The sequence below is a fragment of the Grus americana genome, chromosome 8 (genome assembly GCF_028858705.1).
Source record: "Grus americana isolate bGruAme1 chromosome 8, bGruAme1.mat, whole genome shotgun sequence".
Classification (NCBI taxonomy): domain Eukaryota; kingdom Metazoa; phylum Chordata; class Aves; order Gruiformes; family Gruidae; genus Grus; species Grus americana.
In genome coordinates this window covers 20,119,026-20,146,687 of record NC_072859.1, presented here as the reverse complement: position 1 = coordinate 20,146,687, position 27,662 = coordinate 20,119,026, and the positions used below count along the sequence as shown (strand labels likewise).

The following is a 27,662-nucleotide window of genomic DNA, read 5'->3' as shown; positions in this document are numbered from 1 at the left end:
GCTCAAACCCACAGCACAGGTATTAGAGAAACTTCTCTCCCACACACAGTTATTAAACAATGATCAGCCTGGCTGCTTATCCAGAAAGATTCAAAAGATCTATCATGTAAAATAAAACCCCATTGTTCCTGGCTTTTAATAATAATTCTCTGAAAAGCATCTCTAATGATCGTGACCACACAGGCTGTACGGGAGAGCTAACCACGGCGGGCAGACCAGACAGCTTTGCCCTGGGAAAAGCCATGGAGTGTTTCTTCCTGGACCTACTGATCAACTGGAAGAGCTGCTTTGGTTTGGGAGACAAGCAGCCGGAAAGGGGAAAAAAGAGAATATCACAAAGCTTTTCAAACCATAATTGCCATAAAGATATTGTATTAGAAGTATTTGCTTGCTACTTACTGCAATGCAGCAGCTCTCAAGGCTCTCAGACCCAGGAAGGCCTCCAGCATCACCAGTAACACACCAAACCTTACAACTATCTGATCTAATGGCAGCTCTACCCTTGCCTTCCTCTGCCTCCTGAGAATTAACGTGTTCGGGTTTCTGTGGGTGTTCACCCTAAAGCCTGCCCCATAAGAATGGATTTCCTCTCGCACATCAGTGCGCTGCCATACATAAATAAGAGCAGGCACGTGCAAAGTCAACAGATATTGGTATCTGTTATTCTGGGATATTAGTGAAAAAGGCAACAGGGAAACCCTGGGAAACTTGCCTCCACCGACTGCCTTTTTTTCTTTTTTACTCAAGTACAAATAGTCCTTTAATGTTTTCCTTGAGACAAACTATTCTGATAAATGTTTATGGAGTTAAAAAGAAATTCCTCACTACATGAGTAGCTGGATGTTTAGACAGTTTGACATCGGAAACATTATACAGTCTCTGCTGCAGCAGTTTGTAGGAAAGTCTGATGCAAGATCAGTTTCCTGTTCCAGTCATGTCACGTTGTAGTTTACAGTAGTAGACAATGAGGTAGCAGCTCTGCAGGAAGCATCATGGCAAAATAGAGGGCATGACACTGCAAATAATACCATTCACAGAGCAGCAGTTTGCAAGCTTTTGGGGAGGGGATGGTGGTGGTTTGTTTGGGGTTTATTTTCTGTTAAATGAGACAACAGAAAGAATATGAGTGCAGACCTCAAATCCTCCCACTTACTTGGAGCAGAATGATTGATAATACCTCTCAGATCTTAACCCAGACCAGGAGTCCACGGTCTGAGGTGCTCTACAAACAATGCAGCCCTTTACCTTTACAGGAGTCATCTTTTCCTACCTACCTGCAAAAGTCATCCCCATGCAGTTATTTTGCAGCCCGAATCCCAAGCTCGGTAAGAGAGACCGAGTGTTTTCTCCACTGCTGCAGATGTTCCAGCTCCTCATACAAGCTCTCTTCAGGGCCTGATTCAACCAAGGATTGCACTGCCTGGTACTGCTAGTAAACATGAAAATTTTATTAACACCCACCCAGCTCCCTGTGGTAATATGAAACAAAGTTTCCCCATCTTCATTTTTATCTGCAGTCTGATGAGTTTTGGCTGGGATGGATCTGTGGAAACGAGTAACAGCAGCCATTTACCACGGACTGCAGTGCCAGGTAATGCTCAGGCACCATCCAAGCAGGAAACAAAACAAGTATTTTATTTTGAAGTAGCATTTTATTTTCTGTTTTGTATACGGAGCTTCAGCCTAGTTAACACAAACCGTGCACTGCAGGTAGCTGTAGGGACAGGAACGCTTGCGTGCTATGCCTTTGCAATGCCGCCGGCTCTAGAAAGCACCACTTTACATACTTTTCAAAACACCAAACTAACGAAGTAGTATTTGCACAAGAACATTGCACAGTAATGGCAAAAAACACGTGTAAACCTTTCCAGCATCACTTATAAATACAGCATTTACCTGAAAGTGTTAGGCCATATCCCTACAAGGTAACTTGTGGCTCGGGAGAGCTCTCTGAACAAGGGCTGCTGCGTTCATCGGCTAAGGCCTGCTGCGAAATCCCCCCGCGCCTTCTGCAAAACTGCAGCTGGGCCTTTGAGCCAAGTGCTGGTTCTGCTTTGACCAACACAGTCCAGATATCCACGTGCAAGCGGCACCAAGGGAAGAACTTGCCCAAACCGCAGCTGATCTTTATCTTTCAGGCTCGTACAATATGCTCTTGGTGCTGTTCTCCAACAATCCCAAGTGGTCAAAACTTCCAAAACTTTCCAAAGTGACCTCTGGTCACGGTCACCTGCTTTAATACCAGGGATCAGATGTTCTGTAGGACATGACACAGGTAATGCCTCTTGAAATTAAGATGGGTAGCAGGGAGCTCACTGCTGTTGAAACCAGACAGCAGGAGCCAGGTTTTTAGAGTACTGACAAATCTACGTTCCAATTTTTAATTTAAAAGTTGAAATTTAAAAACTTCACCCTAGAGCTTTAAATTGCTGGATCCTCCATTAGCGCATACTCCATAAGTCAAAACTTGAGCTTTTTGGGCTGTGGCAGCATCGACACTAGACTTGATTAGTCACAATGCTGAGAGCCCTTCATTGCTTGCTGTTTCATGGCCTCTTCCTCAAGTACCTTTCAGTAAGATCTGCTTGCAAATCAGAGGTTAGATGTGGTCCAGACAAGGTCAGACAATCAATGCATACTGTAGTCTTGCAGGGGTTTAGGTTAGTTTCAGGCTTTTTTCCTGTAAATTAATTTCTATTATAAATAGCTTCATTGAACCTGTATATATATATTTTTCAACTTCCCTTAAGAGTTCACTGTCTTAAAACAGAATTTTGGATTTGCTTTCTCTCAGTGGCACAGCAGTTAGGGAGGGGTGAGCACACCTGTGTGACATTATCTGGGGAAGTAAGCAATGAGCATAATGAACACAGCCACGCTGTTCTTCTGTTAACCCACCCTCAACATCCACCTACACAAGAGCAGCAGAGAGTGCGATGTATCTCCTTGCAGCATTTACCCCCCTGTGGAAGTAATAATGGCTTTTGTGCTTCTTGTACTCTCAGATCCTGACAATCCACAGTGGGACATACTGGCACACTGGTCTCTGGCCTGGGCTTCCCATCACAGCCAGGTTTCTGGCATGGCTTTAAAAGAGTATCAAACTACCTATTTTGAAAGCAAGATAAGGAGGAGGAAGAGAGAAGGTAAGTATGAACTATTTCATGAACTTCATAAACCAAGAAAACAGGTCACAATTCTGTCCAACCAAGCCTACGATTCTCCTCAAGATGCACAGAAACTGTTCAAAGCACAAATACTCAATGAATGCCAAGCCTGCACAGTAAGGCAGGTTTATTCTCTCTGTCGGAGCTTAAGAAGGGTCTCACTATATTGCTCACATTTTTGTTTCCATGCACAAAAAGTCTCTGAGTTGTATTTATTCCATTCATACAAAAAAACAATTTCATGTACTTAAATGAAAAAAAAAAAAAAAAAAGAAGAAAGACAGCAGCACAGAAAGTTTTCTTCATTACAAAGTGTTTTTCCATCAGGCAATTATTTATAATAACTTTTGTTAACACTGGAGTTTAGGCTCTGGAACGAAGTGGATATATTGTTTACTCGCTTTGCCAGTCAATCTTCTCTTGCAAAACCTCTCCCTTCCCCCTCTCCTTTTGCAGCCAAGTCAGTCCCTTGAATAGCTTAGGAGTTTCCTTTGTCACCAAGATCTCCTTTTCCACAAATTGTCCCTTGAATAATGCCATCTTCAATGTAGTGCCCTGAGGTATCTGTGCTCCTGCAGAGAACTGTCGAGGGGATCCGCGACGAGCGCCTCTCCTGGCTCTTATCCTCAGAGGAGCAGCAAATCATCCTTTTCATGGTACCCCACATCTCATCATCTTTGTATGAATAAATTATTGGATTCATGACAGAGTTCAACAGGGCCAGGAGAAGAAACCACCTTTTAACATTCTGAATCCCACAGTAGGTGCAGTTCAGACCATCAAGCAGTAAGACAACCAGGCCAGGGGTCCAGCAGACAACAAAAGCACCTAGAAATAAAGATGACAAACAAAGATACTTCAAACTGCTAAAGGCTTGGGGATTTTTTGCATCTTACAAGATTATTGGGTTCATCAAAATTCTACACAAAAAAGATAAAAGCAGGAGAGGACAATTCTAATGACAATAGCAAAATTGTATCTACTACAGCTTCTCTGAGCATGAGGCAGGGCAGCTCTCAGAAGTCTGCAGAGAGCAAGAATCCAGCTGCTGACAGCATCAGCTCAAACACAAGTGGGGAAAGGTCATCACAACAGCGATTTGCCCACGCTGGTAAATAAACAAGAGCTCTAGACCATTAACAAGCAGAGAATTGGCACTTTGAGCGCAGACTTCCTCTCTCCATCTCTCTCGTATGCCGGAGGAGAAGATACCAGGTGGTCCGCTTCCACCACTGCCGCGAGATGATCCAAAGAAAAGATGCGTCTTCTATCACACTACAGCTGACTCTGCAAAGCTATGGGCACGCTGCCCAACTCATAGAACAAGGGTCACATAATTTAAACACGTCCTGGCTGGAAACCCCGCAGCTACTGTAGGATGCACACCGTTGTCTGCGACACACCAGCACTGCCGGCTCCCCGGCTGGAGCAGCAGCCCACCTCTCTCCTCTGCTCCCTCCTGGGCTGCATGCGCTAGGTACTGGAGACCCAACAACTTGGGTCCAGGAAACAAATTCAGTTGTAAATGAAGAGAGAGAAAGAAACAAAATAGATGAGATAGCAAAGATGAACAAAAAATGTAGCAGTCAGGGCAAAGAATCGAAGCAATCAACAGAATAAAAGCAAAAAGACGACAAAAAGGACAAGGAAGTACGAGAGCAGTGATGGGGGAACAAGAAAACTCCGCAAGAGAGGCATTTCCCTAAAAGGTAGCAAGAAAGGGCAGGACAAGCCCAGGAGCAGCGGGGTTCTCCTCGCGTTTCAGCGGGGAGGCAGGAGTGACAACAGCCCCTGTGAGGAAGAAGCGAGACACAAAGTGATGATAAAAGGTGAAAGAGGCAAAGTAGGACAACACGCTCCCCTCCTACCAGCCCCTCAAAAAAATAAAAGAGGGGGGGAGGAAATAAGGGAGAAGAGATTTTAGACAGTGAAGACAACACAAAGAAAGCATAAAAACCACAGCTTAGAAGGAAGTTCAATATTGCGTTTGCATCTTCCCACGTTACTGCACACCCCCACCACAAAGGCCGGGGTGCGGGCAGGGCAAACATCATGACCGAACGCGGCCCTCGGCCATGAGCTTGGGAGGGGCCCTGAACTGCTCCAGCTGCCCCCCTGCCCCCCCGGCACCGCAGCCTGTCGTCCCTCGCCTTCAGCCCAAGGAAGGAGCAGCCATGTGCATGATAATACTAACTTAGCACAAGCCACAATTGCTGTCTGACATACAGAAATAGAAAATTACAACTCTGCACAACAGTCACAGTTTGAACAATGTACTGAGGAAATTCCAATCATTTATTACAACAGAGTTTCCCCTTTTTTGAGCTTAGAAAAAAATAATCAAACAAATAAGGATGATAGCAGCTACATGCTAAAAAGCTCTCCTGGGGGTGTTGGTAGGTGTTCAACAAATTTTGGTAGGGAAAGCAAGTCCAGCTCTTTTTTTTTTTTTTTAAAGCCTCTGGTTTTCCCATGTCTGAAGGGAGCAGCGAGAGGGCAGCCTGGCCCGTGGCAGGACCCAGCACTCTGCAGCACCTCAGGCATCCCGTCAGCTGCGCGGTGCACACGGGCTGGTTTCAGCAGCGCTGGACACTTCTCCCCATCAAGGAGTTTAATGGACACTGTGCCCATCTGATGGGCAGGCCACAATGGCTTATAAAGTGAACTCACACCATTTAGTGAGCGTTAGGATTGCTGAAAAACATATCCAGAACAAGGTACCACACATCTTTCTGCACATCTGCGTTCCTGGAGTTCAGACACAACTCAACCAACTGATTTACTATGTTCCAGACAGTATTGTGCAGAACAAAGGCAAGAGACCGTCTCCTTCAGAAACTGCCTTTTCTACTCTGCTGTACCGAGATTATTGTGATGCTAAGTACTAATTTCATGGTGTTAGTTTTGAGATACTGGTTAACATCAGTAACATTCCTCCATTGCCCACTGGCATCAGGAGCTGCAAGCTGCTACCACAACACTTGTTTTCTCTGGTCAATCTCTATACTACGCACTGGTTCGGCTCCAGCGTGCTGAGTAAGCAGTTGTGACACCAACTCTCACAGTCTACAATGGTGAAAACACTGTACTGATTCACTGCTCTGGGGTTCCCCAGCAAATCCCATCCGTTTTAACAAGCACTGGAACCAGACCACCCAGACAACAATACTGTGTCTAGCTGAGTGTCTCGGTAAGTATTTGGACAGAGAGTATTTGCTAGCCACCAAGGGTCACTGGCAAAGTCGCCAGCACATCAGCTCCATGTGGAAATTCCGATGGTAACAAACCCTCCTTAGAACAAGCACCAAAAGCATTTTGACCACTTGTACCACAAAGCATGCAAGGTCCAACCCTGCTTTCATGGAAGTCAGCAGGAGAGGAACCAGACCCCAAAGCCCTATTTAACAGAAGACACAGAAATCTCTCCTTCAAAGCCCCAAGATTGCAGGCAGGATCAGTCCATGAACTCCTAGGGTACATCCCTATCTAACTATACAGGCAAAACCCTAAAAAGTATCAGTGGCAAAAGTAAGGGAAGATGAGAGACATCTGCAGACATCTCTCTGCACGTTTCCCATGCCCCGCGACTGAAGACAAGGACGGGGGGCAACACAGTGACAGCGTCGGACTTACTGGCTAATGCTTTCATGGGGCTGGTCCTCTGACTCCATCAAAAATACACTTTGCTGTGTATAGAGACAAGACAAGCGATTCACACCCTGCTCTTAGCACCGCAGAGATGAAAGCGGGGCATGGCTCAGACTCACAGCCGTGCTTGGATTTTGCTATTTTTACCACAGAGCTTTCAGAGGGAACCATGGTTAAGCATAAATATAGACCTTTGTCTTGGCCCTTTGGTGATTTCTCCTGTTGGCAGACTTTTTATCCCATAGGAGCTCCTCTCCCTGACAAAGTGCCACACTCCAAAAAGAATTTAGTTTCTGGTACTCTCTAAAGTTCACAGGAGTGACATGAAATATAGCCTGGCTGCAACATGGATCAAAAGAACAGCTCTGAGTCTTTCTTCCCTCTGGGTTACGGGAGATCAGGTGGCACAATGCCTCAAGGTTAGTTTTAGGATTTTCCATTGGATTTAATAATGGCTTTTCTTGTAGATTACATCATCTCTGCTTGAAAATTAATTCCTGTGTACCCGGAAGCACTACTGATGCTTCAGCAGCATCACATCACAAAACTTTGCACATCAAAGCTGTCCCTGAGCATACCAGCACTGAGAAAAAGAAAAAAAAAAAAGTGCAGTAGCTTCCAGTTGCCTTTGCCACATGAGCGCCCAAGTTAAAACAGCAAGTTACCAATTAAACTATAAATTCACTGAAACTGAAAATCATCTGCCCCAAAGCTGCTATTTCAGCAGGAATCTCACTGCCAAGTTCAGATGAGCTACCACATACGCACCACCTGAAAATCACGTACCCGCACACCTGCAGCCACCCTTCTTCAAAGCTACAGTCACAGGCTTAGCTAGGACTATGCCACAAGGTCAGCCTAAGAGGACTTTCGCCCCTTTTGCTAGGTTTCACATCTTCCAGATTCAACCAGGTAACTTCCTACAGCGTAGCACGTCAAAGGGAAAGCCTTGCTCCTATCCTGTGATGGACCATTTTAGGGGTTATGGTAGAAAAAGGCAGGTGACACGGACCTGAGTCCTGGCCTCTGGAAGGGGCCATCCAAGCCCAAAGAGCCATCTGCAGCTGTGATCACCATGAATCCATGAAGTCACATTGAAACCCAGATTCCCCCAACTCTTAGCTGTAGGACCACAAGATGACAACGCCCAGAGAGGACATGCTTCAAAGGAAGCATTTTCAGATGTTTTGAAACAAGCCATTAAAAATAACTGCCTCAGGCAAAATCCACGTCCAGTGTATAGCTGTAGGTTGTTGCATCAGCGGATGTAAGCAGAATTTTGGAAGAATCACTTTGGTCACTTGGTGACTTTTTTGGTAATTGGAAAGCCCAGAAAATATGCTATTCAGTTTCTAATACATTTTGCATGGTATGCTTGAATGACTTGGCCAGAAATGCACATTTCAAACTGTTTTAAAAAATAAATTCGCATTCTTACAAATAACCATTTATAAAAAGCCTCTCGAAGTCAAAATTTGGAGAATTGATATGAAGGAACATGCCAAGATACACTTCCTCTGACACAAGGAGTTTGGGGTAGATCTTGCATCCAGCAGCAGACACACTAATTCGACTTCTTTGGAAGCAGGCTCTGTGTGGGTTTTGTTTCTGACTGACGAAGTAAATATACAAAATTATGATCTCTAAAGTAGCACTCAGGCTTTCTAAGTTTCCCTGTCCCAGCATACAATATGATTAAACGCTTTGCCTGAATTATAGTTTAACCTGGTGGCTGGAGAGTCATATTCTGCGAGTGAGAGAAAGCTCACGCTGGTCTTCAAACCAACCCATAGTCCTAAGGCCCCTCTCCCTAGTAAAAGAAAGAGTAAGTTGAAAGTTATGTTTAAAGTGGGGTATACTTCCACACAGCAGCACGGCTGTGATGAGCACGGCAGACCTGCCCCAGGCTAAAGGGCCAGGAGGGATTGGCAGATGGTAGCCACCGCGGCCGTCCTTCCAGCTCCCACATCGGCCGGGCGGGCATCCTCCCCGGGGCGCAGGCCACCCCTCTGCTCTGGCCTGCAAACGCACACGGGTGGCACTGGGAGCTCACGGCGTTGTTCCGAACTCACTCAGCACCCTCCAACTTTGGCTTATACAAACCCAAAGCAATATTAACTATATGAATATAGATATCAATTAGACAAGGCTAGGCATGATGATTTATTTTTATGTGACATCCCAGAAAGCAGCCTGCAGTTCTGCCTTCAATAGAACTGCTCAGAGAATTGCTCTTTTAAAGTGCTTTGCTTTTTGTCTCTTTCCAATGCAGCAATTAACTAACAGTCTACCCAAAGCTTATGCATTCGGGTGGGATGATATCTGGAGCAATTCAGAGTTTTTCTGCAGGATTTTCTCCTTCCAAGTGGATGGTTTAGGTTCCACTGCACGAGAGCTGCAGGCGGGGCAGAAGATCAAATGTTGCCCCTGTGAGTCAAGGAGGGGACAGGAACAACCACCACATTGTCTCTCTATAGGTGCTATAAAACCAAGGGGAAAAAAGGGAAGGACAACCAGGGAGGGATTTAGAAGGGAAGGGCTCTGGCAGTGGACAAGCCAATTTCAGAAGACACAGGAGTATAAGCGAGAACTTTGCACTTGCTTGAACCACCAGTCCAAGGCCAGGCACTGTAAAGTTTAACTGATCCCAGCTCTAAAGCATTTTAAAACATCATTTGGTAGACAAAGGTGTTGTGTACTACTGCACTATTAGTTCAGGAAAAAAAGAAAAAAAAAGAAAAAACCCAAACAAACAAAAAAACCTCCTAAAACACCACAAGAACCAGATACCAGACTGTGCAAACAGCATCCATAGACTGCAAGGGGAAGAAAGTGTCCTCAGTCTGAACTTCTTACCTGGCAACTCCTACCTCCATATGAAGAGTGACACTTTTTTCCCAGAGGTCTCTAGTACTACACAACTGCGTCCCACATATACGCGGACTCCAGCTTTCCCAAAGGCTCCAGCTTTCTTGTGCTGGCTCATACATCGGAAGAGTTGTCAGAGTTGTAAAGCCGTATTTGTGGATGTAGAGTCCCCCACCACCCAAGCTCAGCTTCCCAAGTGTCCCAGTGTCCCCTAAGTTCCACCCACAGTGAGCTGCACAAGCCACGTTCACGTTATGCCTGGCTTCCAGAAAGTATCTTGCTCAGTTTCAGGTCTTCCTGAGGAAAACTGGCTGCTACAGACAGCATTTTGTTCTAATGATTAATCATCCGCTCTGTGCATCTCCGCTCTGTGTGTCTCTAATTTAACGAGCAGCTACATCACAACTAGCTGATGAAGTGATCTGAGCTGCCCAAACATCCGCAGTGTCTCTAGGGCAGAATCCAGGTCAAATCTCATGTTATGATCTAGAGCTCCAAGGCCATATTGTGTCATCATCTGAAAGTATTTTGCACTATGAAGCCTTCATAGAATGAAGGTGAATTCTCCCCTTGCAAAGCAAATTTCTGTCAAAGTCACAGGCCCACCAGGCACCCTCTCCTTTACCCAGAAAAAGTGTATTTCCAGGGGGAAGGATTTAGTATGTTTAATAAACAACCAAGAGGAAGAAGTGCAAAGAAAACTATCCACATCCAGTCATAGGATTCATGGCCTTGTGCAGATATTAAAGAACATTATTTTGAAAATGTTCTGCTAGGTAGTTGTGAATCTTCAAGCCTTCCTCCACAGTGATTTTGTATCCCCTCCCCACCCCCAAAAAAACCCAGTATAGAATTTGTGCTTTGTAACAAGCTGCCTACACAATAGAGACGCTTTTCTTCTGTGTGTTGACCAGTCCCCTATTTTGCATTTCGGCGTGGTGCAACACTTACTTCACTATCTAAAGCAGACAGAAATCTAAATGCCTCCAGCACTTAAAAGTTCGGTGAAGGTTTTTTGGTTTGGTTTAGAGGGTTGGGGTTTTTTGTTTTGTTTAAAAAAAAACCAAACCACAACAAACAACACAACCCCACTGATTGGCACTGCCAGCCTTGCACACCATGGTTTATATTCTCTTACCTAAGAGAGTCATGACAGTCTTCATAAGCTTCACAGGGGTTCTCCTACGGCTAATGGATCCACTAGTGTGTGACGACAAGACATTAGTTTTCCTCTGGACGTACATGTAGATTCTTATGTAAACTACCACCATAATGAAGAAGACAACTAGGTTTAAGACACTCCAGAACACCAGGTAACTTCTGCTGTAAATAGGTGCCAGGGATGAGCAGGCAGTAATGTCACAGAGGCAGTTCCAACCCAGGGTGGGAACAGCGCCCATGAAAATAGCAATGGCCCAAATTGATATAATTAAAAAGGTGACTCTCTTCTTCGTGAGATTGCTGTGGATCTTCATCCGCATTATCGACATGTGCCGCTCAACAGCTATGACGAGGAGATTCACCAGGGAGGCTGTCAGGCTGGTGTCCAGAAGACCCTGACGCAAAAACCAGCGGTTAACAGTTAATGTCTTAGACACTGGGCCAGTGTTGAACATCAAGAAGACATAGGCAATTCCAGCAAAAAAGTCTGCAGCAGCTAAGTTGGCCAGGAGATAGTAAAAGGGAAAATGAAACCTTTTGTTCTTGACCACAGCTGCTATGACCAATGAATTTGAAATGAAAATGAAGAGGCAGAAAAAAGTCCCAAAACACAGAACAACAATAAGCTTTGGCCCTGTCCACTCATCGACTGTGTCAGTGTTTGTCTTGTTATAGAAAAAGTCCATGCGCTTATCATAGTAGCATTCGTTCATCCTGGATTAAAGCCCCTGCATCCTAGGAAGGGTGGAAGGGAAAAAAGAAAGAAGGATTAAAAATTAACTATTGGTCCTTGCTTCAATCACCGTACCTAACAGCTTTTTTTTTTGGGGGGGGGGGGGGGGGAAGGGGGGGAGGAGGATGGGACAGGCACATGAGAAGGTATACGTTTGGAGGCCTTAAGTAAAACAAATTCATATTTTACAGAGTTAATGCAGAAGATGACATTCTATCCACTAGAGGACTGCAGTGCCTGATGCCTGGATGAATCAGCAATTTTTAAAAGACTTACCTGCTTACAAAACCCCAGCACAGTCCCTTTGCACTAGCAATCACACTGTACAGGCAACAAAGTGGAAGTTAACAGGTTAAAAGTGACTTTCTAGAGGTCACAAAGAAAATCTGAGCAACAGCCAAGCCATTCTTGCTGTGAAATCCCATGTTTGAGCCACAGCCCCATCATTATTTCCATTTCTCAGTGTATCCAGTCAGGACAGGCAAGCATAAATCATAACTCTTCCATTTTACTGACTAAGCAATAAGCAGCCTATTACTGGAAAAATATTTTTTGGTTTTTCAATTATATATTAATAAATGTAAAAATGTATGTATATAAGATGCTACAGGCATATATATTCTGAGCACATGCCTGTTATTTACTGCTACAGAATCTAAGTAAATATGCTGAAAAGGTTAAAATATATTCTACATATTTGGCTACTCTAAAGCCAGAGATTATTTTATTGGGCTGTCAACCCGGAGCCCTGTGAGCGCCACACAGCCCAATTATCTTCAAAACCAAAACACTGTTCCCCACCCAACCACAGGATAAAGCAAGCCCCAGCAACAGCCGTGGGGCTGGGGTTTTTTCCTGTACCCACTCAGCACTATTTTGGACACAGGGCTATTAAACATGATGGAAGGGGGAGTCTGTGTTCCAGATGACATCACACTCCAGTGAGGTCCACGTCAGCTGCCTTGGCAATTTTACTGCCTTTATTACGAACCAAACCAAACTTGAAATAATTTACACAGACTGCAGATCCGACAGCAATTACTGGTGGGGACCAGACCCTGCGCAGGGTCTCACTGCCTAGTAGGGCAAGTTTGCGTCTGATGGTCACTAGCCCTCATGTTCGCTGTCACTGTCTGAATAAGGGTTTTAACAATGACTTCATTAACCAATATTGTACAGTTTTAGCAAAACCTAGGAACCCAGCCATTGCACAAGATCCTAATCACGTTAGATTTATACAGAATAGCAAACCTGTGCCTGGCTCTACAGAGAGGAGGAAGTATCAGCACACAAAGCTGCAGGAGAGGCAGCAGCACTAACAGCTTTTGTAAACCTCCCTGCGAGCCTCAGGCTGTCACGAGTGGCAGGGTGATAGACTGAGGGGGGCTGAAAAGGAAGAAAAAAAACCTAGAAGTGGTTACAGGCAGAAAGATACAAAAAAAGCATATGCTTTTCACCTCTGCAGCTAAAAACTGATCACAGATAAAGATCAGGTTCACTCAGTCTATTATTACCCTGTGGTTACTTAACAGCTACATCTCATCTCTCCAGGGACTGAGAAGCAATTTAAGCAATCCCCAGCAGGGTGGCTAACAAGCCACATTTATATTAAAGGTTCCTTCTAAGTTTTAAGATAAAAAGGTTCATTTTCTGTCATTTAAATTATGCTACTTATTTCTCTCATGCAATATTTGTATGACCTAATTTTAAATCAACTTGCACTATTCCATGATTAATATTTTCAAAGTGATTTTATGGGTTCTTTTTAATGTATCATTTTTCTGAACTAGCTCCTTAGCTTTTTCCTTTTGGTTCCCACCCTACAACTGGTAGTCCACGTGAAAGCAGGCCACTTGACATTGTTGTCCATTTTATTACCCTCAAGAACCTAGGCAGCCACTTCTTTTATAAAAGAATGTGTTACTTAAAGCATCAAATTCAAGTACACAGTCAGGACTAAGAACAATTACTTAAGGACAAGAAGAGGAAGGAAACAAGTAAATCATACTTTGTGCTGAAATATTACCGAGCATCCCTTCACCTAAAAATAAGAAAGCCTCAGCCACTCAGACCCACCCTAAGGAGTCAACCAGAATTCGATGCCTGCCGCTCCCCGTCCAGGGCAATATGGTAGGGTTGGGCAGTCAGTACATTCCCCATCCTCACCTAGGAAGTAGTCAAAAGTCAAATCAAGTCTGTAAGTGCCCAGAAATCCCCGAGGAGCTGCAGACAACAGTGACTCAAGCAGCTGAGTGCTGGCAACGCTGCCCAGACAAGGTGGCTCTGCTCTTACCCACCAAGGCAGTAAAGGACTTTGCTGAGCTTGACATGAAGCTTTTACAGAACAGCCCAAACGCCTGCAAATAGAAGCAGCATTTTGGGCAAGAATGGTAGGAAGAAAAAAAAAAAATCTGTGAAAATTACAGGGAAGGTTTTCTGAACATGTTGTATCTCACTGTGTAATCATCGCAAGAAATGAATCTCTTACTTGCAGTGACAGGAGAGTAAAGAGATCTGCAGATACTTTTTGCATCTCATCTGGAGAGCAAGCTTAAAGAAATCTGAAATATCAATTATGAACTTATTCTCAGTACTTCAGCTTATTGAGAGCCCATCCTCATTTGAAGTAGTACCCAAAAAAAAAATATAAGCCATACATCCGTAATTCTCCACCAGAATAATCACACTACAAACACTCACTGTCACACAGCAGAGCTCAAATGACAAATGATTTTGGAAGAAGTGTCTTGAAGTGTTGAGATAAGGTAGGAGGGAGTAGAAAATCATCCAGCTGAGGTCTCAGGGCAGGCTCTGGAGTTGTCCAAATGGAAGCTGCATCAAAGCAGTAGCTGAACAGGAGCAAGTTTGTAGCCCAGTCCTTCAGAGCAGAGATGTAGCACTTGGCTGTACCAGCCCATGTACAAAAAGCACTTGTCACACCAGGGTCCTTCCAGGCAGTGGTTTATTTCACACCTTCATTTTATTTTAAGTCCTCCCAGCAGAACTAGTGTCACCTCAGGGGAGCTGTGCAGCTGTCACAGGGCGATGCAGCTGTATCCTCAGTGGTCCTGCCCCAGTCCACACCAGACACGAGAGATGTGTGATCGGATATCCCATATTTCCTGGCATGTCAGTTTAACACATTGCAGGACTTTATTCTCCAGGTCTTCTCTTCTGCAGCCAAATCAGAGGTGAATATCAGGGCAGGTTTAAACTTAAAAAGAAAAAATCCCCCCCACACCCTTAACTATTACATATTTTAGATGTATTTAAGTACACACAAATTTGAAGACTCAGGCAAAATATTGTTCAAAATTTTAAAAATAATAGAAACTGAAATAATAGATAAACAGCTCAACCAGTCAGCCCAGCCTTATAAAGGCAACAGTCTTCCAGAGTCTGCAGAGAGTCCTGAGTCCTGCTACTCACTTCATGAAGAATTGTCTTTTGCTTTGAAAGTGGCTCTCATGAGCTTAATACTTCTTGGGTTTTATGGGAAAGGACAGCAAAGAATTTCCATTTACCTCTTGTATGCCACTCGGTATTTTAGAGCCCTCCATATAGACCTCCAAAAGCTTGACAGCACAAACCACGTATTGCATATTCCACAGATGGGTTGAGCTATTAGCCCGCCACAAGTCACATGCAAGCAAATACATCAAAACTTTGCAAGCGCCAAAAGGATACCCCTGTCAAAAAGGTTCTTTTCCTTATTTCAATCTATTTAATTACTTCAGTTCAGTCAATAGTGGCTACAAAGATCAGAAACTGATGGACTGTGAAGTGTGTTTTCCTCTACTGCTCTGAGTAAACATAAGCTTTGAGTGGGAGAAATCATCTGTTCCAAAAATCTCAAAGGATTTGGTTGAGTTAAACTGCTTTCAAATGCAAAAGCACACATCAAAAATTCTTCCCAATCCAGCACATCTTGAGCTCTGTTTGTCTTACAGATAGTATATTTGAATAAATTTTAAATTATTCTAAGTACAACTTGTATCCAGTTAGAATGTGTTCTTCAACATTCTTAAAAGTAAAAAATTTGCATGAATATTTAGGATCACACTAGCTACCTAAATAAAGAGTTAGTGAAATAGATAATGTTTTGGGCAAAAGCTTCAGCTGACTGCAAGCTAACATGCTTTAACAGTTGTTATTCAATTACAATCTAGTTTACTTCAAGCAAGTTACTAAAAATCTGTATATTTATAAAGAGATTTAATATCAGTTATTTAAATCAAGGATTTTGCACATTCAAACTGTGATTAAAACCACCTTTTAAGTCACTTTGATTCGAAGTTACATTTGGCCTGTAAATCAGCTCTGAGTTACTTGTTATTAACGCAGACATTTCTGAAGGAAAACTCAAACAGTATTTTAATGAGAAGGTCATTATAAAATTTAGCCTGCAAGCCATAATGGGATTCATGGCACACGCCGCTGGTTTTCTGCCTCTTTCCTGTCCATTAAAAACCAAGCTGTTTCAACGCATCGGCCATGACCTTACTGAAGGGTTGGCATCAGTTTGGGGGACTTTGATGGCTTCTGCCCTGCTCCTGTGTTTTAATGCAACAGGGAGGGAGCGGACAAGCACGGGGTTGGCACAGGGAGCTACTGTGAGAGGATTCAAGTCGAGTCTGCAGCCAGACTGCAAAGTCCGTAGAGCGGGGCTGAACCTAGAGGAGAGCTGTAGCGGTGAGGTGCTGTAGCAGGACTGAGAGCCAGCCCTGGGGCAGAGGCGAGGGAGGGTTGCCCAGGCAGAACCCCAGCCTGGGTTACTGCTGCTTTTCCTGAGCTGGCCCAGGGATTTCCACGCAGGAATTCAGGGCGGTTCAGCATCTAAAGTGATACGGCCTGGAACAGGAGAGACAGCGAAGCCGGTACAGTCCGGGCAGGTCCGTGGGACAGCACAGAGGAGCGAGCTGTGCCCAGGCTCAGCCTGCAAAGCGGGCAGGCCACCAGCCTGTGCCAGAGCACTTCATCTCCCTGCCTCCCCTTGACCACTAGCAAAGACAAGGTACTAAATACAGATCTCTATATTTCAAAACTTATTACAAAAGTCGCTCTTCAGAAAGCGGAGCTTACCATGCTGACTGATCACAGGCATTGGTGGCAGAGCAAGGAGGCAAGTCACTTGAAATACTCTCTGCATTCAAACTGTTACTGCAGAGAAGTATTAAGCAGCAGCAATTACCTATCTGCTCGTACTGCTTAGGCTTTTTAAACTTAACCAACGAGCAGCCCTTGATGCAGTTCCACGAAAGGGGTGTCTGGAGGCTTGCAGACTACGCGGCAGCACTCTTGCTCACCCGCACCCCGTGCCGCAGCCAGACACGAGCACCCTCTGTCCCTTCCTCCGCTTCCGGATAAGCCACCGGTGCCGCTTTTCTTTTTCTTGTTATGAAAAGCGTGCTCTCGCCTCATTCCCAAGAGCAAGGCGCAGGCAGCAGAAGCAAGCCGGGGCGCTGGGCAGCCAAGCTATACATACCAGTTCAGAAGGAATCGGTTCCTTGTTCCCCTCCACACCCTGCATACACGTATGGCCACGGAGGAAAACACAGCCAAATGATTGCACGGTAACCCAAGAAACCCATTCAGGTTACCTCAGCTTAGAAAGAAATACCAGCGCAGAAAAGGGTGTGTAACACAGCAGAGGCCAAAAACGTTAATATGTAACTGTAAGGAGTTTTGTGAGGTAAGTACTCTGATTTTTGTTATAATATCAATTAAGTATTAAAGTTAATTAAAAGTGAACCAATTTAGAGAAACAAACTGAAAGGAAGCACAGAAAGAACACAAAGTTATGCCAAAATATCTCAATCTAAACTAAAGCTTTTTTATCTGGTACTATTAGAGGATGCAAAGGAAGCCAACATTCATTTAACAGGTTTCAGAGACAAATTATCTCAGAAGTAACTGTTTTACATTTTGTTTATTAATGAAATTCTGTGGGTACAGCCTGTACTTTGAACAGCATGCTACATGGTCCACTTTGAAAAAGTATATTCTCAGTTCCTTAAAGCCATTTTTTAAATTCAGCTTTACAAATTTGAAAAAAGTTACTATTAAAAAACTATAAGGCTCAATGAATAAGTTTTTAATCCAGAGAACTTATTTATTAGCAAGAGAATCTACTTCTGGTTGTGTTTGGCTGTATTTTTTTCTTTGTAGCTTAAGTACCCCCAATTTCAGATAATTGGCTGAAAAATCAAGCACGCACAACCAGCATCATCCCATTATCTTGGTCTTCGACGTCTTTTAGAATAAGGAGAGCAGAGTGCCACATCCATTTCCACTCCAAGCCTGCTTCATCTACATAAAGTTAACTTGATGGAAAGTACAGCAGTGCTCATACTTCTACCATGGTTCTGGTCATTTCCAGTAATAGTCCGTTTTGATGGCATCATCTTTTGGACTGAAAAGGGAAGGGAGTGGGGTGAAGGGAATCAAGATGATCCTTTGGCAACTCTTGACGTATCAGTGGTGGAAACATCTAAGGTTTTATTTTTTATCATATATCCCGCATAAAACACCAAGGCTATATGGTACAAACAAAGGGTCTTAAGAAAAGCATTAAACCTACCAAAACCGTAGAACCTCAAGACTAAATATTTAAGTTGCAGAGAGAGGAAGTAGTACCGCCAGCCACGGACCACAGTGCTCTGTACACACAGACTGATAAGAGGCTTAAAAAAAAAATCTGTGCCCTGACAGTGAAGTGTCATCCTGTGCACGTATGCAACAGTGCTGTTCCTCTGCCATTTGCTGCAGGCTGGCACGGGGAGTTGAGCTGTGAAGCGCAGAGATACAGGGACACCTACACCAAGGCATTACAAAGCTCAGGCTCCAGCTCCTGAAATCCCTTTAGTACAAAGCTGCTCTACTGCACTAAATTGCTTTTTAAAGCTCTGATCCACTGCAGAAAGTTGTTAGGGACAGATACTAAGTAACTCGCTAGTTACCACAAGTTTAGACTTCAGACTTTAGTAATTTAAGACTTTCTGAAATTATGGTTTACTAAATCTATATATGGAGTTCAAACTAAAAACTTCACTGCAAAGCTTTCATTTAGTCTCCTTTAAGTGTGGTTCTGGAAGGAGCTGGCAGGTCATCCTATAACGCGGAAACAGAGCATTTAAAGTATTTAAAAGCCATTCAAACAGCCTGTACATTGTGAAACATACCTAGGAGAAAATACCTGTTCTGCTTCTAAACTAAGTTTTCCATTGCTGCAGAACTTCCAGGTCCGCTCATCGATCACTATCAGCTCCATTTTACAGTTCTACAAAACAGCTTTCTTTCACAAAACCTACAGAATGTGATTATAGGCTATTTCAGCACAGTCACAACCAAGTGAATTTTTATTGTTCCTTTTCAGCACATAGCTGATGAGGACTTGAATCACACCACTGCTGATTAAAACAAGCCAACTGAGTTTATCTGATCCGTTAACAGATGCAGAGCCCTGGTTTGCAAGCAAACATTTCAGTGGAACTGGTAGAAGTGGTGGGCTCCAAGAAATACTTGCTAGAGACATGGAAGTGAACCTAATGGCTTAAAAGTAGAATCCAGGTATGTGAATCTTCAATACCCAAGAGGAAGATATTTTCTACAATGTCAAACCTTAGATTTCAGAGATTTTATTTTGTTATCTGATAGCATAAAGACTATGCTGGAGGATGTTTCAAAATGGTTAACGGTCATAACAGCACGGGAGGATAAGGATACAGTCAATCCAACTTGTCTGAAACTATAGTCTGGCATTCTGCAAAACGCCACACATCTTTCAGCTTTAGGTGCTGATAAGAGCTGCTGCTTCTTTACTGATTGTGCAAATTGGTTTTGAGGTTTTTGTTTTAATTTCACTTCATTTTCAGTGCACAGATAGAAGTGAAATCAGATTTTTCACCACATAACTGTATTTGAGTTGTACTTCTTAACTACGCCTCTTAGAAGGCCATACGAGCATGCAAAAAACCAGCTTAAAGAACAAGGCTACAGCAATGCACCTTACCCGTCTGTATCAAAAAAATATCTTTTTCTAGATTCATATTACAGAGGGGAGAACAGGCCTACCTACGTGGTCTCTGGAGACACAGAGGTACAAAAGTGCATTTTGTTTCCTTTTTTTCCTTAAGGAAAAAAACCTAATCAAAAGATATAATGCAAGATAATTTCATTGTATTTTTCAGAGTATTGCATAGATTAAGATGATACCTTATAAAAAAAGTCATAAAAGAATCTGTGCCAACCCTGCCCGCGGTATATACTTACTACCAGTGCCTCAGCAGGACGCGATACACGCGCGAATCCACAGATGTGCAAGCGAAGTTTCAAATATATAGAAATTCACATGCATACATGAAGGAAGTATCAACATTTCTATATAAGCATTATATATTTATATACAGAGGCGTGTGTGCAGGAGGTAGAGCTGCAGCTCCTCCGTTAAAAGCAGGGCTATGCCTCGGTCGGACCACGGCAAGCATCCCGGCTGCCCGAGGGCAGCGACTCGCCCTTCTGCCGGCTGGCAAGGGGCAGGAGCTCACGACGGGCACTCCAGCCTAAGTGACACCAAGTTTAACAAAACCGCAGAAAGTTTGGTTCCGCCCGACAGCGAGGAAAGCCGTTAAGGCATCACGAAGCTCACTGAAGTCCGCCACAAAGGTGTTCCACCACCGGCCCCTTAGCCAAGCCGGCCCCGGGACGCGCCCGCCCCACCGTCCCGGCCCCGCTGTCGGTGCCGGGGGTCTCTGCCCCGTCCCCCGCGGCCCCACTCACCGGCAGCCTCCGGAGCGCCGCGCCGCCGCCGCGCCGAGCAGACCCGCCCGCTCCGCTCCGCTCCCCGCCCCGCGTTAACCCGTCCGGCGCCGCCCGGCCCCGGCAACGCTCGGCCGCTTCGCACCTGCCCCGCGGCCCGCGCCGGAGCACACAAAAAAAGCGGATTTTGACGCAGTTTTCTCCCAGGTGCGAAGGTTGTGCTGCTCCAAGGTGCGGGCAGAGGCGAGGCAGCAAGCGAGACCTTCAAGCAAGCCTGAGCGGCAGAAGTCTAAAGGGTCATGGTGCCCGAAGAGCCCATTAGAAGGTCCATCGTCACTCACATTTTAGGAAACAAAAGCAAAACCCAAATAAAACCAGCAATAACTTCCATGAGCAGCTCAGGACAGTACAGACAGGTATATGCACCACTTCCTTGCAGCTGTTCTTTGAATCATGGTATAAAAGGCAAACAAGATCCCCCTCACACCCAACACAGCAACACAGAATCCTTGAGGCTTGTGTCAGTTCCAGAGGGCAGAACCTAGCACGCACAGCTTTGCCATGCAGGACAAGCCAAACAAGTGTAGAAGGTGGTACAAGTTCAAGTTTATCTTAGGATCATGATCAGATGCGTCTGTCCCATTGCTACCTACCTGAATCCTTTCCTGAGACCAGGCACATACCCAAGGTGTACAGAGCTACTCACAGATCTGCTTAGAGCTGGAGAACTGACAAAAGAATCTCAGCAGAATGTCTCTGCTCCACTTCTCAGAAGTCCTGGTAAAGATTGCAGCATGAAACCTAGACAGCGTTAAAGACGAGGTGGAGCCTTGCACAAGAACATTATATAAGAAATGTCAGTCTCCACTCCAGCAGCTTTTTCCTGTTTTATCCATCAATGGAAAACCCCAAAATAAGAGCCCCAAACTCTTATCCACCCTGTGCCCCGCACTTGAATGCTCACCTTGAAGATGGCTCAGAAAGCTCTTTTCCTCCCTTCTGCCTGTTTCTTTCTAATGCCACCTTCTCACTGCCTTTCCATCCATTTGTCTGCTTTTGTTAAATCCTATAAGCAGTTAGCAAAAGCTTCTTATTCCCAGGGAACAAGACAAAAGTAACAGCTTATTTTCAGAAGATTTTGCAAAAGCTTATGCGCTGGTTCTGCTTCCATTACTGTGCATCATCTCCTTAGGAGCTGGAGTGAGACTGCCTATCAGTCAGCAACTGGATTCAAATCTGTATTAATGAACAAAATTAAGAGTCAACATATGCCAGATTTCCTGTGAAGTTTAACCTCCATGGAACAGAGAGCCAATGAGAAGCTCCAGTAACTGGCTCTTACCTTTTTTTCCAAGAGAAGATAAATCACCAAAGAGATGGTGAAGACACAAATTGGTTTCTACAATACATTAGTGACCTGCTCTAATATGGTAGGGCTGAAGCAGTAGCCTAGCTAGCAAGCAGCTCATACAATTTAAAAAAGAAAAAAAAAATCAATACTGGACAAGAAAGCTTTATGATTCCATTATAGAAATTAAGTCTCAAAATCAGTAAGGATAAGTATTTTCTACATTTCTTTGGTTGATAATACTTTCCCTTGTTCCCCAAGGATTCTTCCACAAAAAAGTACTTACCTATCAATGGCTTGGGCAGGCCACACTCCATGTCCTACTAAACTGGAAAGCAGCAGCTTGAGTCAGAGCTTAGGGGCTCCTGCCCCATGGCACATGGTGCCAAGGGTATAGGATGTAGCTCACCTGCTTTAGGTAAGAGAGGCACTCGACCTCAGAAGCTGATGAGCCCATCACACCGTTCATAAAACAGAAAGTACTTCCACAAAGTGCTATCCTACCTCAGATAGCACTGCAAAAAATTAAAGAGCTTAAAGAAAAAAAAATCCAAGCCTAAGGACTTGCCCTGCTTCAGTCAGGTGTTGGCAGCTCAGAGCCATCAGCCATAACATCTCATATCACAAGAGATGTGGAACTCACACGCTCAAGCAAGAGCCTTTGGAAGCATGTACTGCCCAATATATTTGTATACCTCATCAGTGCAATACCTGCTGGAACATGTTTATATGACTAATCATCCATGGACATAGCATTAATTATCTGCTTTTCCTAGCTTCGAGTGTCTGACCCAAGATTCCCATAAGTATTGGCAGAAAGTAGGTCAGTAAGGAAAATAAAATTTGTTTTCAGACGTGCTGAATTTTGGTCCTGTTTACTAGGGAACTGCTTGTTTTATAAAGAGACATTCCAGAAAGCTACCAGTAAAATAGCAGCAAATACAGGAAACACCAGCATCTTACACATTACAAAGTCAAGATTGCCAAGAAACTGCTAGCAATCAGTTAATGCTGATCACTTCTGCAGTTTGCAGAACAGCACTTGGATTGTCCAGGGCCCCAAAGCAGACCCTAGAAGACTAACATTGACCCCAACAAGTTCTATACAAGAAAAATTGACTCTTCTTGTCCTGACTGGAATACAGTAATCCTCTGTTCTAGAAAACACAATTAGCATCTGTTTGATGAAAAGACAATTACAGAAAATCTTTGCTAACAGTGTAAAGTCTTGGTTATTGGTAGCAATTTAATTTTTATCCACAAGCTGCTGTGACAACTGAGGCCACGGCAAGGCATTGCTCAGACTGGGATGGGGAGAAGATTCTCTGTCCCAAAGACATTTCAGCAAGAGAAGCATTAGAATTTGCAGACCATGGATACATGGAAATACCAACATGAAAACTATTTCTTCTAGACATCTAGCTGCAGCCTAAGGAAGACAAAATGACATTCATTTCCAACCAAAAAAAAAAAAGCATTCATTGTCGGGAAGGCAAATACTAGCGGGGGAAAGATTTGAACGACAGCACACCTTTCCAGATCTGAGTCACCACTGCTCTTACCTGATGGCCAGAAGCGCTGCTGGGAAAGCTGCAGTTATTAACCTCTCTTCTTTAAACATCCCAAAGGAGAGGCAAAGAATCAAGACAGACCTATTAAAAAAAAATGGTTTTCAACCTACCAAAAAAGGTGTGAACCCAGCACTGGTTTGCCCATATATCCAACTCTCCAGTTTCCCAGAAGGGTGGTAGAAAATCTGGTCTATTCTTCCTTTGGGAAAGTATTTATTCACATTTATTTCAAGAATCAATTATTTTCTCCCTTGCCCTTCATCTCAGGTTCAGGTCAGTCCACACTGCAACCAACCTGTGCATCTTTACAGCTCGGAGGCGATTACTGCTGAGAACACTACAGCTGCCTTCGATTCTTCTAACATCTGCCCACGGCAGGCTTCATGGGAGTGCTACTGAAGGTCTCAGCAAGATGGAACTGTGAACTCCTAGTATCTTTGCCCAAGGACAGCAGATCAGGCTGCAGGTAAATACGTAGTTCCATTAACAAGAACACACACTTTGGACAACGCTGTTAGCAAGCCCTTCCTTTAACAGTTGAGGTTTTGTTCTCCTGATTGCCTGGCAGCATCAGAGCATGATTTTTCCAAGTTCTAGTTAGTTTCTGCCCATCACTTTCCTAAATTGCGGTTCTTTGCAATCAAAGGTCCCCTCTGATACTCTTCTTCACACCAGATTTCAAGGGGATGTAATACAGTATTTTGAGGCATCTTCTCTAAGAAGAGCTTTTAATAAGTCAGGATCTTGTTAAGTTTTACCAGCATCACTTCCTTCTCACCCCAAACAAAGCTGCCACCCATCTTACTCATACAACAGCAGCATTTCAAATTGCCTTTGCGATTTGAAACACCAGCAACCCAGAACTTGCACAGAGTCCATCGTTAACAGTTTAGGATACATATCAAGACCAAATCCTAGCCAACACACTAAAGTGGACATCATCTGCCACAGACGATTTGCTTTCAGGGAGCAGATACCCCCATACAGACAAAGCAGAGCATCTAATATAATAGTCCACCCACCCCCAGGGGCAGTCAGTACCACTGGAAGTCTTCAGAAGCACCTGTAAACTCCTGTGCAGTACTATACTGGAACTGCTTTAAAGCTACCAAAAATGCTCTGTTCATTAAAAAAAATAAGTTATAAAGGTGAAAGGGAAAACCTCCAGTACCTTAGGATGGTCATCTGTAAAGACACCTAGACACTCAACTGAACAAACCAACTGCCAGGCTCAGTTGTTATGTATTTTCTTCCACTTAAGATGCGCTTGAAACAGAAGTAATTAGGCAAGTCAACTCCCCGGCACTGTTTTTGCCTGAATTTGTCCTCCAGGTTATGGCAATGCAGCAGTGCTTTACTAAAAAAAAAAAAAAAACAAAAAACAAAAAACCCACACCCAAAACAACCCACACACAACCAAAAAACCCCCAAAACCCAGCAATAAAGCAAAAATCTTTTTGTCATCTTTCACATGATGATATGTGATATGGAAGTTTCCAACCATGCAACTTTACCTACAGCTAAAGTAGTTAAGTTTAATTTGGACACAGTACACATCAAATATTGTGGATATAATAGAAAAGACTCAAAAGCCAAAAAACCCAAAACAAACTGCTTTTCTTTTTAGTAACACTGGTAAAAGTTGTGATCTATACATGGTTTGTGTTAAAACGATATACAAGAGGGAGAACAGCAATTAATTTGCACTTTTGTGCAGCTCTGTAGTTTTACATAAATTTATTTCAAGGAAATGAATTGTGCCAAGTAGAAAATTACAGTCTCAATGCCGAATACATCACTTCAAGTGCAAAAGTCCTCCCTTCTCCTTGACTATTTTTTTTTTTAAACATGGAATTATTTTAAAAAGTTATTTTCATGTATTTCTTTCTCTTATTAGCACCACCAGATGGTTCAGGGTCACTTTCCTTCCTCCTAGAGGTGATTACCAAACAGAGCTCCCACGGACACTGCTCAAGAATCAGCCTTCTATAACATGACAGAACTTGGGGCAAGATTAGAGTTCTTCATCGCTCTCCTCCAGATGCAGCTTCCAGGCTCTCCTCCTGGTCAGCCAGCTGATGTCACATTAGCAGCTTTTCTTCCCCCAACTCCTTAATTAGCTAAGCTTAGTCTGTTCACAACGAGGCAGGTCCAGACAGTGCGTTTCATTGCAATTTGGAGAATTATTCTCCTCCATACAACTATGCTTTCTTTACATATATTAGTGGTAAATTTCAATGTGTAATCATCAATTAATAAGTATCAAGTTGTCATCGCTCTGTTGTCTGCAAAAGAAGAAACGCACAATTTTTCATTCAGCAAGAAATGCAATAGGAAGCACTTACCCATGCAAGACCAAGCTGAGTTTTGATCCTTCTGTTCTGTGCTCTCCTATTTCAGCATACAGATCGACACCTGCACTGCTACTGCTATATCAAACTGCAACTGCTGTAGTGGCAAAAGCTCTAGATTTGCACTCCAGCTACCAGGATTGTGCCCTCAATACTCTGCAGGGTATTACAGTAAAGCATATTTATTATGCTCAAGCAGACAAAAATCTCTTATCCTGCACAGTGACTTGGATGTGAAACCTGACGCTGTACCTGGCTGGAGTTCTTATTAACTAGTTGGCTTTCAAGTGTCCACAGCAACGGCTGGGATACCTGCCCATCACCATTTCACATGGTGTTTTTCAGCTATGAGGTCTCCCTCTGTCAGAGGGCATCAAAAGTATTAAGTTGCATTTCACAAACGCCTCAGTATATAAGCAGACAAGTATCCTATTCCAAAAATGGGATTTGTTACATCAGTCGGGACTGAACAAGTGTTCACATTCAGCTCTATTCCTTCTCCCATAGCCTGGCTTCCTTGCGCAGTGCCCATGACCATTCTGTGCACAAGCAGGAATTCTCCCGGACTGCCTAGGAACAGAGACAAGACCCCACCACTATGAAACAGGGATTCAGAGGCATGTTAGGTTTACTTAGAAAGAGAATTCAAAGAATAGACTTCCAGACCAGCAAGCACCAGGTGGGATGTTCATCTCTCACAAACATCAGCTTAAAGAGGACCACTGCTAAGACCTCCAAAAGCTTGAGTTTAGTGGCAACCAGACATTTACAAGTGTGTTTCCAATAGTCTGACAGATAGTATCGAACCAGTTTGCCTCACAGACACAGCATAGCTTTGGGATTAAGTACTGGTCCCTGGCTGAATCACATTCTCTTGCTTTCTGCTACTTGCTCCCAGCCTAGTGGAAAAGCTTTTAGAAACGGAAGATTTGCAAAATCCCAAGAAGCAGAGACTTAGTTTGCCCTTGACTCCTTGGCAGTTCCACATTATGCTCTGCAGTCCTCCCATCAACTTTCTGCATGGTAGTTTTCATATGAACAACGCACTTAAAACATGCATTTAACCTCAGAATTTTCCGCCCCTGCACCATCAGCGGACTAAAGATCTAACACCAAGTAAAGCACAAGAGGAACCACAGAGTCCAAGTATTCCACAGGTTGAATTCTGGATGCTCCAGCATTTGTGAAACAGCAATTTGCATTAAGAAGTTCACTGGTGTACTTCTGAGAAAAACACTTGTTAAAAACACCCTACTGACCTCCTACAGCAGCAGATGAATGGCATGGAAGTCTGCTCTTTTCTGTAACCAACAGTGCTATGGTCTTTTAGAAATTCGTGTAGATCTGTTACTGGAAACCCGCTTTGTTGGTATTTCTGAAAGAGAAAGCATTTTATTTACAACACATGAGAAGCTACTGGGCATGAAGCGTTCTAAAGTTTCCTCTAGAGTGTGATATCAAAACCAGACTATTTGGTTCGTTTGTTCAGTATTGCTGTAGGAAGAAAAAGAAAATACAATCCCATCCTAGAAACACCACACATGTAGTTGGTGGAACAAAGCAACCTAAGTGACATAAAGTTTATATTATTCACAGATTCTTGTGCATTTTGTTTGCTGTCCATAAGACCAAGCAAGTGATCTCAAGCCATACTGGCACTGATTCTCCCTTGACCTGCTGTGCTCACTGCAAGTGCTCTGGGCTCGTTTTCCCTAGGAGCACCAATGCTGGATTTGAGGGGCCTCAACATGGATATTCAGCGTTGCCATGCTGAAGAAATGCTCTGCAAAACAGCGGTTCGGCACACTGAAATGGCTCCCCATTGATCCACGTGAAGCGCTCGGGAAAAGTAACAGTAAAACACTGTTTTGCGGGTCAGACCTTCCAATAAAACTCAGAAGCTCAGGCAGTTAAGTTGTATTTTAAGATGCTTAGAAAGCAGAGCTCTTGCTCGGTCTGGAAGCTGTGGTTCATGTCAGACTAGGCTTATTCTGCTGGTCTATTTATCTGACAGAAAGACAAGAAAGGGACGGGAGCTAAAGAGCACGATCCACATTG

The 27,662-nt window shown here is 43.8% G+C and overlaps 2 protein-coding genes across 9 annotated transcripts in view; both read right to left on the bottom strand.

The window, feature by feature from the left end:
• Positions 1 to 1,655: 1,655 nt before the first annotated feature.
• On the bottom strand, positions 1,656 to 14,410 carry LPAR3 (lysophosphatidic acid receptor 3). The gene is made up of 3 exons (XM_054833422.1): positions 14,278 to 14,410; positions 10,822 to 11,579; positions 1,656 to 3,995 (listed from the first exon to the last, which is right to left on the bottom strand). The coding sequence occupies exons 2-3, from the start codon at positions 11,555 to 11,557 to the stop codon at positions 3,646 to 3,648; spliced, it is 1,086 nt and encodes a 361-aa protein (XP_054689397.1). The 5' UTR covers positions 11,558 to 11,579; positions 14,278 to 14,410; the 3' UTR covers positions 1,656 to 3,645.
• MCOLN2 (mucolipin TRP cation channel 2) overlaps positions 13,509 to 27,662 on the bottom strand; it is a 33,839-nt gene continuing 19,685 nt past the window's right edge. For 4 of the 8 annotated variants that reach the window (XM_054833413.1, XM_054833420.1, XM_054833417.1 and 1 more), the window contains 3 exons: positions 26,864 to 26,979; positions 23,245 to 23,334; positions 14,522 to 14,751 (listed from right to left, as the gene is read on the bottom strand). In XM_054833413.1, the coding sequence (XP_054689388.1) occupies positions 14,637 to 14,751; positions 23,245 to 23,334; positions 26,864 to 26,979 (321 nt within the window). In that variant the 3' untranslated portion in view covers positions 14,522 to 14,636. Of the gene's footprint in view, positions 18,261 to 20,422; positions 21,136 to 23,244; positions 23,335 to 24,949; positions 25,539 to 26,863; positions 26,980 to 27,662 lie in introns of those variants that run through there. The other 4 variants (XM_054833418.1, XM_054833415.1, XM_054833414.1 and 1 more) reach the window with 4 other exon arrangements.

Excerpts from the sequence above, each read along its gene's own strand:
- LPAR3 (XM_054833422.1), bottom strand. The coding sequence starts at position 11,557 with ATGAACGAATGCTACTATGATAAGCGCATGGACTTTTTCTATAACAAG. Across the intron at positions 3,996-10,821 it reads GACTGTCATGACTCTCTTAG|GTGCTTTTGTTGTCTGCTGG; the intron begins GTAAGAGAATAT and ends CTTTATTTCTAG.